The sequence below is a fragment of the Lepus europaeus genome, chromosome 11, assembly GCF_033115175.1.
Source record: "Lepus europaeus isolate LE1 chromosome 11, mLepTim1.pri, whole genome shotgun sequence".
Taxonomy (NCBI): Eukaryota; Metazoa; Chordata; class Mammalia; order Lagomorpha; family Leporidae; genus Lepus; species Lepus europaeus.
Genome location: NC_084837.1, coordinates 30292013 through 30305488, shown reverse-complemented (window position 1 = coordinate 30305488; position 13476 = coordinate 30292013). Strand labels below are relative to the sequence as shown.

Sequence of the window (13476 nt, the reverse complement as noted above, 5' to 3'; positions counted from 1 at the left end):
GACAAATCAGTCAGATCATGACAGTGGATTAATTTTTATTGAGCCTTTTAAGTTCACAACATTAAGTAAAAGTTCTTAACCACACTTTATAGTTGTAGTAAAATACTTTAGACTTCATGGATTTATAAGGGGGTTGCATTTCTCAAAAACTGAGATCAAGTAAGCAAGTTTTAACTTTTAATTTTCCAGTTGAGTTTTCCCTTATAATAGTAACAAACAAGTTACGTAAGTTTTGTCAAGGCCATGTTTTAGCATTGTTGCTGATGTCTAGATCTGAAGCACGGCTATCTTAATCAATATCCACTAATTCCACTTCAAAAATGAGTTTTGCATTTGGTGGAATTCTGTTGAAAAAGTTAAGGTCAATTTGATAAAAAGTACCTCTCCTGTACCTTCAGTAACCTTAGTCTAAAAGTAGAATTGTAAACACTGGTTATAAGTTATCAACTGCAAATGAAGAGCTTTGTAGTTCAATTGTGTGCTTATACAAGCCTAGAGGTTCCTAAAAAGGTTTTCAGTGATGAAACGGGATTGTAAATAATGCATATAAAACTTGCCTAGGCCGGCGCCGTGGCTCAGTAGGCTAATCTTCCGCCTTACGGCGCCACCACACCGGGTTCTAGTCCCGGTCGGGGCACCGATCCTGTCCCAGTTGCCCCTCTTCCAGGCCAGCTCTCTGCTGTGGCCAGGGAGTGCAGTGGAGGATGGCCCAAGTGCTTGGGCCCTGCACCCCATGGGAGACCAGGATAAGCACCTGGCTCCTGCCATCAGAACAGCGCGGTGCGCTGGCTGCAGTGCGCCTACCGCGGCGGCCATTGGAGGGTGAACCAATGGCAAAAGGAAGACCTTTCTCTCTGTCTCTCTCTACTGTCCACTCTGCTTGTCAAAAAAAAAAAAAAAAAAAAAGCCCAACTAGTATTCCCAAATTACTCATCACTTAATGAAGACTGCTACTAAATATTCAAAAAGGAAAATAAAAGCTATAGTGGGTAAATAACACTGCACAAAATCAAAATTTTGTAGGAGGTTGTGTGTGTGTGTGTATGTATAAAATGAACTTAAGGTAAGTTCAAAGAAGGGAGAATGTGATTTATGTGCATCAGATTGGTTGAAATGCTCCACGTGGGAGAAAGGGAACCCATAGTTAGCCCTCTGATTTTGATAGGAATATAATAGTTTTCTTCTTAGCCTAAATAAATTGAACTGATAAGACTACTGAGAAACTTTATAGTCTCTTCCTCACCCCCAATATTGTGCAACAAGAGTGGAACCAAACAGCAGCTACAGTCCACTTTTCTACTTAGCTGTTGGTCTGGTCTCGTCTAAATGGTCTAGAGTTGTTGCCCACCCCCCTTAACATTCACAATCTGGACCTGTCAGAATTACTGTCATCAGTAATAAATGCTTAATGACACGATGTTGGTCCCATGGTGTCCTTCATTTTACAACTGGTAATCTCTAACATGTGTACCACTTCTTAGCTTTACTTATCTGAAATGACACTGTAGCATAAAATTACCATGAGTTATAGCTGAATCCTTCAGTTTACGCATTGGGCATTTTTAACTTCTAACAGTTTTTCAAATATTAAGAATTGCCTTTCAAAGGTGAAAGCTTAAACTTCATAGTTAAGTCTCAAAAACAGAACCAGAATAAGAAAGTGAAGATTCCACATTAAGCTTGAGTACTTTGTTCCAATAGACAATATTAACTGTTACCTATATTGGAAGTCTTGACACATTATCATACCTCAGTAGCAAGAAGCTAGTCTAGACAGATTTTCTGATGAGCCTATCCTACACAGCAGCTTCCACACCTGGAGGATAGCGAGACACTAGCTTCCAAATCAAATGAAAGAGGGAAAAAAGGATACTTGGCATCAGGCTGTCCTTTCTTACCATAAGCCCATTCTGGTTCAATCTCCAGTCGAGCCTTTTCTCCTTTACTCATAGTCAAGAGTGCTTCATCCCACTAAAATCAAAAACAATAAAATATTTTCCAAAAAATACATCCAATTACAGTCAACATTACATATATGCTCAAAGTATGCTGTTACTGGATTTCAGTATATCTTAAGGTAATGAATATCTTTGGATGAGTTCTTCAGTTCCCTCAATGGAAAAAAATATAAGGATGCACTACAAAATTTTTTGATCTGATACTCAAACTCAAGTGATAAAAGGTAAAAGTACTTCTGTAAACTTCACATGTCATATTAACATTATGGAAAGCAGTTTGTTACTAGCATCATACATAATTGCTACACTTTTATTGTATAGGGTAGACTTGAGAGTTTATTTTTAGAGGGATAAACTCAGAAGTACTCTGAAGATCACCAAATTGTAATAGAGGAATCATGGGGGCTGGGAGCTGTGGCACAGTGAGTTAAAGCCGCAGCCTGCAGCACCAGCATCCCTTATGGGCACCAGTTCGAGTCCTGGCTGCTCCACTTCTGATCCAGCTCTGTATGGCCTGGGAAAGCACTGGAAGGTGGCCCAAGTCCTTGGGCCCCTGCACCTGTGTGAAAGACCTGGAAAAAGCTCCTCATGTCGGATCAGCTCAGCTCTGGCTGTTGTAGCCATCTGGGGAGTAAACCAGTGGATTGAAGACCCCACCCCACTATGGTTCTACCTCTCTCTGTAACTCGGTATTTCAAATAAATCTTTAAAAAAAAAAAAAAAAAGTGGAATCATGATAGTAAATAAACTATGTTAGAGCACTAATATCTAAAAGATGTAAAACTTTTCAAATGAATGATAATCAGCCTTCTGGCTAAGATCAAGTACAAATAAATGCTAAAATAAACACTTCTTGGTTACATCTTCATTTGTTCCAAATTTGGATCTTCCAGTTGCCAAAAAGAGTTAAATCAACATCTTTTAAGGATATACATTATACTACTGTTGTCCTATTATACTCTGTTGAAGTGCATCATTTAATATAAAGCTCAAGTGATAAAAATCTGTCACATCTAGAAATTAACATGGTAGACTGGAAGAAATTGACCAATATGCAAGTAATTTACAGAAAAGTAGCTCAACCTGATATATAATTGCTATCAGCCTGAAAAAAGCAGGTAGCAGCCAAAGTATCTAAACCTGCAGATTCAAGGTGTTTTTATTTTCTGTTTGAGGTTCTGCATACATCAGGACTTAACCACAGGATAAAGAGGATTCTTATAGCTGGACTTAAAAACAAGCATTTCAGTTTTCAATGCTTGATGTTCTGAATAATTACTAAAACAAGCAATGGAGAGGTCCTAGCAGGAAAACATTAGCTGTTAGTCCTCTTTTTTTCTCCTTTTGTGTAAGTGTAACTTAAGTTTTCTTTTATAATCTCATGTAAGGATAGGTAAAAAAGATGCTTCTGGTGTTTAAGCCTAGGTTGAGAGGTGAGAAGTCTACAGAAACAAAATCGCTTCTATGAGTAACATCAACCTAACAGATACTTTATCTTTCTCCATTATAGGTACATAAGTGATACAACAGCTAAATAATACTTTATAAGAAACTTAAAAGACAAATTTAGATGCCAAACATTCTGAAAAAGAATTACTTTATGAAGAAAAATAAAAGGCATGGACATGGAAAGAACTAATACTTAAACTCCTCTTATATTCTGATTGTTATTCTCATTTAATATTGTAAAAACTTGACCTAGGTAGTACTGCCCTTATTTTTTAGGTGGGAAACTGAGATCTAGGAAATAGAGCACCCAGTTTGTTAGACTTTGAAGACTTTTCATTATATCCCATCCTATACTCTTACCCAAGCACCATACCTCAAGTACCAGGTACCAGAAAATCTACCTACTCATTGCAACTTTTTACTTACTCCTCTGATAACTTTGCCTACTCCAACCTTAAAACTTAAAGGCTTGGCATTTTTCTTCTTCTTTGAACCTGTAAAACAAATTTCCTTATAATTAATTATATACTCTTTATTAAGAAATTAAGTTCCAAATGTTAAAAACTCAGTGGTCTAATTGATTTCAGAATTGCAATACTTGGCACCTGGAAAAAAATAAGGGGTCAGTGTGTTGTGGCTTGCTACACCTATTATGAGTGCCTGTTCTGGCTACTCCACTTCTATTCAGCTCCCTACTAATGTGCCTGGGAAAGCAGTAGATGATGACCGTAGTGTTCGAGCCCTTGCCTCCCACACGGGAAACCTCGAAGGAGTTCCAGGCTCCTAGCTGTGGCCATTTTGGGGGTGAACTAGCAGTTAGAAGATCTCTATCCCACTGCCTCCCTCCCTTCTTCCCTAACCCCCTCCTTTCCTCCCTTCTGTCACTCTGCTTGTGAAATAAATCTTTAAAAAGGAAATCAAAATGTGGAAAGCTAGATAACTCCTGAAAATTCTAGCTGTAAAAACGGTCAATGGTGGAAGGTTAGGACCACCAAAATGGTGCACTATTGTGCCTTTTACATCAAAAGGTTTGACTATGGATTGTCCCAACCAAAACCCATGTTGAGGCTCAGTCCCCACTGTGGCACTGTAAAAAGCAATTAGGTTGTTCATTAAGATGCATTAATACTTTTTCTCATGAGACTGAGTTCTTAACCTTGAGGGATTGGATTGGTTACCCCAAGAATGAACTGTTAAAAAGCAAGTTTGATACCAGCAGCTCTATCAACCCCATGCACATGTCATCTTTTTCACATGTGCCCCCTGGCTTGCTTTTCCAATTTTGTACCACACATAGAGGAGTACACGTTCCTCAATAGGAAACCCAAACATGCACAAGCCATGTTCCTGAACTTCTAGAACAAAGACCCAAAATAAACCTCGTTTGTAACTTATCCCATCAGGTGTTCTGTTACAGCATCAGATAATGGACCAAAATAGACATTCACCAAATTTATAATAAAATTCTTTGTTTTCTGCTTTCCAATGACCAAGAGGTCTTTAGCCATCCAGTAACAGGTGAACTGAACATCTTGTGCAAGTAAACCACAGGTACAAAATGCATCTGGGAAACAGTGACAACCAACAAAATCCACACAAATATTTTTCAATGTCTTAAGCCCAAAAGAGAATATATTACATTTAGACTTACTTGTTTGAATATTAGTATCAAAAACAGTCCCATCCTGTAGTGTTCCTGTGTACCAGCAATGAACAACATCTCCCTTTTTTGGAAAGTTGGTTTTATCTCCCTTTTTTAGGACAGATTTTGTATATTTTGGTGGACCCTTAAAAAAAGAAACCACAAAATCCAACAGTTATTAATTCATGTCCTTCTTTCAGAACAGTAGTTACCTCAAAAAAAAAAAAAAAACACATCTGTAGAAAATGGAATCAAGTTTCATTTAGCACAAAAAATGTCACTTATGCATATGTGAGACCAAAAAGTTCACAGAAAATGAATATTATGATTTGAAAAACCATGGTAGGGGCTAACATTGTGGTGTAGCAGGTTAAGTGGCTGCCTGCCATGCCAGCATCCTAAATGAGCGCTAAGTCCCCGTTGCTCCACTTTGGATCCAGCTCAGCTCCCTGCTAATGTGCCTGGGAAAGCAGCTGAAGATGGTGCAAGTGCTTGGGACTCTGCACCCATGTAGGAGACCTGAATAAAGTTCCTTGTTTCCTGCCTGGCCCAGCCCTGGCTGTTGGGGCCATTTGGAGAGTGAACCAGTGAATGGAAGACCTCTGACTCTCCCTCTCTATAACGCTGCCTTTCAAATAAATAATTCTTAACAACAAAAAAAGATGCTAGAATTTCAAAAACTTATGCACCAAATAAACTTAATTCTACTTTTCTACATTTTCACAGATTTAAGTTGTTTCAACAGCAATAATTGATGTCACTTTTTATTTTATATATGTCTTTTTTTTTTTTTTTTTTTTGGAAAGGCAGAGTTAGACAGTGAGAGACAGAGAGGAATGTCTTCCTTTTTCCGTTGGTTCACCCCCCAAATGGATCCCAAGGCCAGTGCGCTGTGGCTGGCGCGCTGCACAAATTCGAAGCCAGGAGCCAGGTGCTTCTCCTGGTCTCCCACGCGGGTGCAGGGCCCAGGCACTTGGGCCATCCTCCACTGCCTTCCAGGGCCACAGCATAGAGCTTACTGGAAGAGCAACTGGGACAGAATCCGGCGTCCCAACCGGGACTAGAACCCGATGTGCCGGCACCACAGGCGGAGGATTAGCCTAGTGAGCTGTGGCGCCAGCCTATATACATGTCTTAAAATATTTATTTCAAAGGCAGAGTCAGAGTGAGAGAGATTGACATCTTCCATCCTGCTAGTTCACAAATCAGCACAACAGCTAGGGCTTGGTCAGGCTGAAGACAGGAGCCAGGAATTCCATTTGGGTCTCTCCCATGGGTGGTAGTGACTAAGTACTCAAGCCATCATAAATTGCTTCCTAGACGCATTAGGAGGGAGCTGGATCAGCAGTGAGGTAGTTAGGAACTGAAGTAGCACTCTAATATGGGATGCAGGAGTCTCAGGCGATGCTTAACCCACAGTACCACAATGCTGGCACTATATTATATACAATTAAAATTAATACAGTGATACTGACTTTGTCCTTGAGTCTGAAAGTTTATTCAGGTCGGCGCTGCGGCTCAATAGGCTAATCCTCTGCCTTGCGGCGCTGGCACACCGGGTTCTAGTCCCGGTCGGGGCACCGGATTCTGTTCCGGTTGCCCCTCTTCCAGTCCAGCTCTCTGCTGTGGCCCGGGAGAGCAGAGGAGGATGGCCCAAGTGCTTCGGCCCTGCACCCCATGGGAGACCAGGAGAAGCACCTGGCTCCTGCCTTTGGATCAGCACGGTGCGCCAGCTGCAGCGGCCACTGGAGGGTGAACCAAAGGCAAAAGGAAGACCTTTCTCTCTGTCTCTCTCTCTCACTGTCCACTCTGCCTGTCCACAAAAAAGACAGTTTATTCATACAATGAATGAAGTTACCCACTAAAATTTGTGAAGAGAAAATATGTAGAACAAAGAAGGTGAGGAAGGTATTTGTAGAACAAAGGATTTTCAGGTTTTTTTTTTTTTTTTTTTTTTTAAAGATTTATTTATTGAAAGGCAGGGCAACAGAGAGAAGAGAAAGAGAGAGATCTCCCATCTACTGGCTCGACTTCCTAAATGGCTGCCAGCAGCCAGGTCTGGGTGTAGCCAAAGTCAGGAGCCAGGAATTCCATCTGTGTCTTCCACATGGGTAGCAGAGACTCACTTATGGGCCATCTTCCACTGCCTTCCCAGGCACATTAGCAGGAAGCTAGATCACAAGCAGAGTAGCAGGGAGTGGAACAGGTGCTCCAACATGGGATGTTGGTGTGGTAAGAGTGGCTTAACTTGCTGGGCCACAGTGCCAGCCTCTATCAGTTTTTTAAAGATGTGAGTACTGCTCTACAAGCTAATCTAATCAATGGTAATTCATATACAGGGAGATTTCAAAAAGTTCATGGAAAAATGGAATAAAAATGTAGGCGTCATGGAAACTTTTGAAATCCAGCAGTTTTACAAACATATAGCAGTTCTTTATATGCATGGATTTGAAAACTTTTTGTACCAAAATAAACTTATTTTAATTTCATTTTCCATAAATTTTTTGAAGTACCCAATGTATATGAGGAAAACAGAAGATGATCTGCCAAGGTTAAGACACTATGTGGGTCACCGACATTGTAAGCTTGAATCCAGCTCTGATCTTGATTCCAGGCTTGTGTTAATGCACACCCTGAGAACAGAATGATGGCTCAAGTGGTTGGGTCCCTGCCACTCACCTGGGAGACCTGGATTGAGTTTCTGGCTCCTGGTTTCAGGTCTGGATGTTGCAGGCATTTGGGGACAAAACCAGATGAGATATCTCTTTCAAATAAATAATTTTTATAAAAACCTCAGGGAGTTAAAAATTTGAAGTAACTGTAAAAATATCCTTTTTGCCTAAATCTATTTGGTTTCTGAGATCATACAGTGAAGGATCTACATTATCCAAATCTGTATTTGGTTCTCAAATTTCATAAGACACCAAGAGTATGTGTGCATAACAAGGATTTGAAACCTATTTGGTTCTTAAGTTCAATAAGCCAAAGTACTAGTAGTGTTTTTTCTTCCATATCTTATATTTCTAAGTGGTCAAACATGTACACTTTGTTTTCAATTTATTTCCCTAGTTTAGGATTTTATCACTTTCAAAAACTTCTAAGTGGGGTTGGTGTGTGGCACAGCAGGTTAAGTTGACATCTGCGATGCCAATACCCCATATGGGTGCTGATTTGAGCCCCTACTGCTCTACTGTGATCCAGGTCTCTGCTAATGTACCAGGAAAGCATCAAAGATGGCCTGAGTGCTTTGGCTCCTACCAGCCAAGAGGGAGACCCAGATGAAGCTCCTGGCTTGGGCCTGACACAGTTCTGGTCATTACAGCCATTAGGGGAGTGACCCAGCAAATGAAGCTCTCTTGCCTTTCAAAAAAATAAAAAAGACACCTGATCTTCCAAACCATCTACCCATTTGACAAAGATTTTTGACCAAACTCTAGCAAGGATCCTCTGAGCTCCCATCTTGATTAGGCCTCAGTCTCAGCCTATTAAAACTTAAACAACAGTAATAATTTCAAACAGCTCAAGGTCTTCTTCCTAGGATGATCCTATTCCTCCTTTAAGTACCTGCCTGAGAAAACTCAAGGCTGCCTAAAGAAATTTATTGCTGATTCTAGCCAATATCAGAAGACAGGGACCCTGTTTCTCAGCCCTATGGGAGGGCTTGAGCATAACTTTGTTAAGTACCTATTAGCCTATTAGCAAACGCAAATGGGTTTCATATGAACAAGTTCCTGGATCCAGCCCTGATTTGGGGAGTGAAAGGATGGAAAATCTCTTTCTCTTTCAAATAAAATGAAAAAAATAAAAAATATAAGGGCAGGTGTTTGGCATAGTGGTTTAAAACACTCCTTGTGACATCTGTATCCCATATTGGAGTGACTGAGTTCAAGTTCTAACTCTGCTCTGGATTCCAATTTCCTGCTAATGCACACCCTAGAAGGCATCAAGTGATGGCTCAAGTAGCCACCCACATGGGAGACATGGGTTGAATTCCAGGCTCCTGACTTTGGCTGGTGCAGTTCTGGCTGCTGGAGGCATATGAGAATGAATTAGCAGGTTGGAGATCTGTGTCTCTCTTTCAAATTAAATGAATATTCTAAAAAAATTAAAGAAAGATTATCACTGATATTAAGGCTGCTAGCAATGAGTGAGCTTAGTTGGTAAGCTTTAAGAAATGGCAAGATTTAAAAATTCAGCTATGCTAAGGCTGCTCTTAGTAACTGTCCTTAGCTTTACTAAGGCTGTCCATTTGCAGAAATGATTACCTGGTTCTTTAACTTTTGTATCAAAATATAAAGCCTGGGTTGGATAAGAGATAGATGAACCCACATCCTGCAGTCAGACCTGGATTAGTCTATTGGCAGGGACACCATGTACATTGTAAAAGCTAAAAATATTTAAATAGGAAATTTCTTTCACTCAGGCCAAATTGGCTATATAATCAGACCTTAAAATAGCTTTGAAAGCTCAGAAGGTCTGGCCAGCCACACAGGCTATATTAAATACAAAGCAGAAGTTTTTTATGGGGTAGGCTTCTAACTTAATGTAAATAATTAGTTTTGGGGGCTTAATTCCATCCCAGCACACCTAAGAGAAATGGTCTTTGACTTATTGAACTATCCCTCACAATGAAAAACCAGTGCTGTACAGCAAACAGTATTCCTAAATTCACATCATGAGTAATAAAATAAGAAAGTATTATATACAAACCTCATCCGGAGTCTCTTCAGATTTGGTTTCTTTGGGTTTATCTTCATTAAGCTTCACATTTTTCACTTGCTCAGACACTTTACTTACATTTTCAGAACCCTTGAAACGCTGAAAGGAAAATGTTCTAACATATTCAGTACAATCTAAAAATTAGAAAGGACATCTAGATTCTCAGCCGCCCAATTAAATGAACATCTGTACAATGAATATAGGTTATGTAACTCAAAGGTAAATGACTGGTCTAAGAACACTGCCAAAGGACAAAGAAAGAATCGCACTAAACACTTTAATCAATAAATTATGTAAATAAATGAATAAATAAATTATGACCCTCAGGCCAGCTTACAATGTAAGTTCTGAAACGAGAATCACGGCCTTTAGAAAGGCTGACAGAGAGACATGGAAAGTATTCAAACAACTCCTTAATAAAGTCTCTTTCCTGTGGAAGATGGTCATTTCATTATGATCAAATATTAGAGAATTTCTTAAAATTTGTCTAAGGCTCAACTTATAACTGAAGCAGACTTTAAATTCATTAATGAAATGGGGCTTACAGTTTTTGTATCACATTTAATATGCAGCGGAATATGGTCATGCTGCAATCTAATGGATTTATAACTTCACAGCATTTGCTTTCCCAATTTAAGCTACTAAAAAATTATCTTTAAAAATCTGATACATTTCAAAATACCAAAATATTCTGCCACGTTGTATACTAGGCCTTTTAGATTTGACAGCTAGTCCACTTATGATTAAGAAAAACTGCAGAGTCTTTGCAAAGACTCTAACATAGTCTGCAAATAAATGCATTTAAAGTTCTAAAATGTTGTTTTGCTGATGGAATGAAATAATACTTACCTTAGTTTCAAAGAGATGGTTGTAGGCTGTAACTAAATGGTCCTTGTTAGCTGTCTTGGCTACATTTTTAATGTTTCCTAATAATTTATGTTCTGCAAGAAACTACAAAAGCAAAAATCTGGTTAGTCAGAAATAATTTCAATTAAAAAATGACCTTTTAATGTCAGCAGTTATGTTTTCTAATAAGTACTACTAATGCAGAATGAAATAAACACTGTATTTTTACCATACTTCAATACAAAAAAAAATTTTTTTAATTGAGTATTTCTAAGGATTATTCATAAGACTAGAACTGTATGAAGTACTTTGCATGGGAGGCAGTCCTTCATCCTAACCTTTTTTCATCGCAGAACTCACAGAAAAGAACATTTGAACAGCAAGCACGCTGTGGTGACTGCAGACAGGCGCTTACAGAAGGCTGCTTGGCACTGCCCTCGGTGCCTCCAGTCACACTGGACATCCACCACTCACCAGGCAAGAGCTATGGCAAACACAGCATTTGTAGGCGTGGAGTCATATTACCCTGGCTAACATCCTAGCTGTCTGACCTGAAACAAGGGACCAAGGTAACAGTTTCTTTTCAAATATAAGACAGCCAAGTTGGCAGATGAAACTTCAACTGAAATACCAAGCCACAATATATTCATCTCAAAATCGTGGAACGTAAGGATTTTGGTAACTTTTCTGTTTCTTATTTTATTCCACTCCCTTTTCTTCCATGTAGGCTTTGCTTGATTCCTTATTTGGTTACTTTCTCAGAGCTGTCCCTGGGATCTTCTAAACTTTTTGATAATGCAGTTCTCTAAAACTAGCATGATTGTACTTTTCTCTTTGTTTTCTGTGTCCCCCTCTTAGAGAAATGTTCTAAATGATAAAGGCTGATTGGAGAAAGGAGGTAATAGTTGATTAAATAAACGTAAAATTTATTTAGCAGTCTGGTGATTTCTTTAGGTTTCCAGAAGAAAATCTGAAATACCAACATCTCTGATATATTATGAACAATAAAATGGTTAGGAAATGTTTATGTATGTGAATGATCACTGGGAAACATGCGTTTAAATGATTACTTTTAAAAACTTAATTTTTTAATTTTATTTTTTATTAATTGTCCCATGCTGGGACATTCCACTTGGGATGATTTGTCTTTATAAGCCAAGCATTTGATGAAAGCGGTACTGAGCCATTCAATGTTAATGATAATGTCTATCCTTCTGTTTCGACAGAAATACAAATTGGCTTAAGATAAAATAATCCCATCTTTCTTTTTCACCCTACATACCCAAACACTGAGAATAATTCTTCTAAGTATGTTGTATATTTACTGCATAAATCTAAGGTGCTGAGACCTGGGCAATTATTCATGTGTAAACAACTGAAAGAATCCCCGCAGAAGAATCCAGAAACAATTTTAAAATGCAAGTTTAGAATTAAAAAAAAGAGAAAGACTGTAAAGACTGCAGGCTGCTGCTTCCATTTCTGCCAAGTGGAGGAGGCTAAGCACACACCAAAGTGTACAGTAGGGCAGCAATTTAAGGCGTGAATGATCTTTATTCCTAAAGGACAAACAAGCCAGGTCTGACAAAAATAACTTGTGAGTACAGATAGGTACTCAAGATGGAGACTATGCTGAAAAATGCAGGGCAAACGCTATGAGGAATGGCAAATAAATTTCTTGATCTGTTCGTTTTTAACAATGAAGGACCACCATACAAAAGAAATGCGCAAATAAGTCCCCTAAGTAAAAAAAAAGGTGAAAAGGTCATTTTAAGCGTCAACATTTAAAAACAAAACAAAACAAACAAACAAAAAAAAAACAAAACCACTACAATCTACTGGTTTTTGAAAATCACACGCATTCACCGCCAGTACTCAGTAAACTGGTGCAACATGCAAGTTGTCAACACTGTTCCCAGGCAGATCTTCATATCCTTTCCCGTCTCCCCGGAAGACCGAGGTTTCATTCAAACCCAGATTCCTGCCCCCCACCCGCCTCAACCCCGCGTAGCTCGGGGTTTCTTTCTTCCTGACCTCCGCCCCCACTAAGGGATCCCCGCAGTGGGGCTCAAATTCTACGACTGCAGCCTCCAGGCCCCGGGAAATAAATCTGTGGCCCTCCCGACGAGGCCCGGCCGGAGGGGCGTGAGCGCGGGGCCGGGGCCCACGAGGCCGCCGCGGCCTTCTCGACCACCGGCCACGGGAGGGCGAGGGCGGGAGCACTGAGGAATACGGAATGTATGGGCATCTCCGGGGGGGTGAGGCCGCCCGCAGCCGCACGAGCCCGGCCGCCCCGCCGCCTCTGGTACCGAATCTGAACCGTGATCCTGCAGAAACTTGATAATGTCCTTCTTGGGCAGCTGCTCGCTGCGCAGCTGCTCCACGGTCCACGCCCGCTGCGGAACGCCCGCCGCCATCTTCCCCCGCTGCCTCAGCTTCACTGAGCCAGCCCGCCTCGGTTTGGCACCGCCCCGCCCCCTTGTGGGCGTGGCGAGGACGCCTCACGCGCTCGAGGGGCGGGGCCGCTGCGCTCCCACATGGGATTGGCGCTGGCCGTTGAGCGACGTCGAGGCTGCGCTGAGCGCTGCTTTGTGGAGTCCGTGCAGAAAACCTTCGGGGGTGGCTGGTTTCCCTGAAACCTCAAGTCGTCGTCTGCTCTTAGATCCCTTGTGAGGCTGCCTCTGAGGGTAGTGAAATGTACCAGTAATTACCCGCGCCTGTTGATTCCCTAGGGCCTGCTGCGCCTTTAAAGGTTTATAACCTGTTTAACGAAATAAAGCAGCAAGATCCTGATCTTCTCGCCTAAAAATTCATACCTAGATTGGTTAAGTCCTTGTCCGTCAAAACAGCCCATACCCAGCTATT

The 13476-nt window shown here is 40.6% G+C and overlaps 1 protein-coding gene across 1 annotated transcript; it reads right to left on the bottom strand.

Moving 5' to 3' along the window:
- Window positions 1-10: 10 nt before the first annotated feature.
- Window positions 11-13055, bottom strand: FKBP3 (FKBP prolyl isomerase 3). The gene is made up of 7 exons (XM_062205207.1): window positions 12921-13055; window positions 10618-10719; window positions 9760-9867; window positions 5059-5194; window positions 3834-3901; window positions 1874-1971; window positions 11-344 (listed from the first exon to the last, which is right to left on the bottom strand). Exons 1-7 carry the CDS (start codon window positions 13026-13028, stop codon window positions 290-292), a joined length of 675 nt encoding a protein of 224 aa, XP_062061191.1. The 5' UTR covers window positions 13029-13055; the 3' UTR covers window positions 11-289.
- Window positions 13056-13476: the final 421 nt, after the last annotated feature.